General features: G+C 46.3%; 1 protein-coding gene across 1 annotated transcript; it reads left to right on the top strand.

Annotated features, from left to right (window-relative positions):
• Positions 1-121: 121 nt before the first annotated feature.
• Positions 122-1,149, top strand: AURANDRAFT_72907 (expressed protein; the record flags this gene model as incomplete). Its single annotated transcript, XM_009045236.1, has 2 exons — positions 122-215; positions 555-1,149. A coding segment is annotated over one exon (580 nt), but the record flags the coding sequence as incomplete, so codon positions are not given.

Raw genomic sequence — 1,149 nt, 5'->3', positions numbered from 1 at the left:
TAGGCAGTGTTAGCTGACGCCCGGGGCAGTTGCGCACGGCCGTAATCCTTTCACATTCAGTAGTAGTTCGGACAAAAGATCCGATCGGGCCTGCGAGCATTGTGCGACCCTGTGCATTCTGCTCGATCAAAGTCGAACTCGATCCTCGAGGATAGCTGTTCGTGCTCGCCCACCATCCTCCCAACGACCCATATCGTGTCCCCGTACGCCATCTCGTGCGTCCATACGGTGTCCGTGTTTTTTTAACGTGATCACGTGACGAGCGTAATCGCTACTAGTCGAGTCGTCGATCGGAGCTTTCGCCCGAGCAAGTCCACCCATTTACATTCGCTCGACGGAGGATAGTTCACGCAGTCAGTCGTGAGAGACTATCGATGAACTCGTTCATTTCTAAACATTCCACGGTGATTCTCAACGCGCAAACCTTATTCCTCAAATCTTTTCAAAGAGGATAATTCGATACACCTCGATCCCCTCACCCCTCACTTGAATGTATGCTTATCTGCTATCTCCGATTATATCGTATTAAATTCATCGAGTGTAACGCGACTCAGGTTCTACTTGGAGATATGATTGGGACTCCATCTCTCAAAGCTAGCTATCAGCCAACTATCAACAAGGCACAAAAAACGGTGCATGACGAGAGACTGGCATTTCATAAGAAAGGATTTTGTCCTCATCATAATGATGTCAAAATTGTCAAAGGAGGTATCATGAAAAAAAAACACATTGGATGCTGGAAATGTGATAAGCTCTTTGAAATTGAAGTTCAGAACAGTTCTAATCCTATTGGGTCTGTTATAACTGTTCCAGAAACCCAAATGCCATTTGTCGATGAAAGATCTATCTCTAATGCTTCTCCTATTGTCGATGTCCCTGTCAATTCCGAGCTTAAGAAGTTGAAGAATGATCTTGAACTCACGCGCAAGGCCCTTGAGGCCCAGAAGGGGAAGAATTCGACTGACCATGAACTCTCTCAAGTAGCCCAGGTGGCTCTGAAGGGAAAAAATGATGAGATTATCAAGTTGAAGAATGATCTTGAACTCACGCGCAAGGCCCTTGAGGCCCAGAAGGGGAAGAATTCGATTGACCATGAACTCTCTCAAGTAGCCCAGGTGGCTCTGAAGGAGAAGAAGGATGAGACTAAAA

The sequence above is a fragment of the Aureococcus anophagefferens genome, assembly GCF_000186865.1.
Source record: "Aureococcus anophagefferens unplaced genomic scaffold AURANscaffold_1899, whole genome shotgun sequence".
NCBI classification, from domain to species: Eukaryota; class Pelagophyceae; order Pelagomonadales; family Pelagomonadaceae; genus Aureococcus; species Aureococcus anophagefferens.
This window is presented reverse-complemented; position numbering and strand designations above follow the sequence as displayed.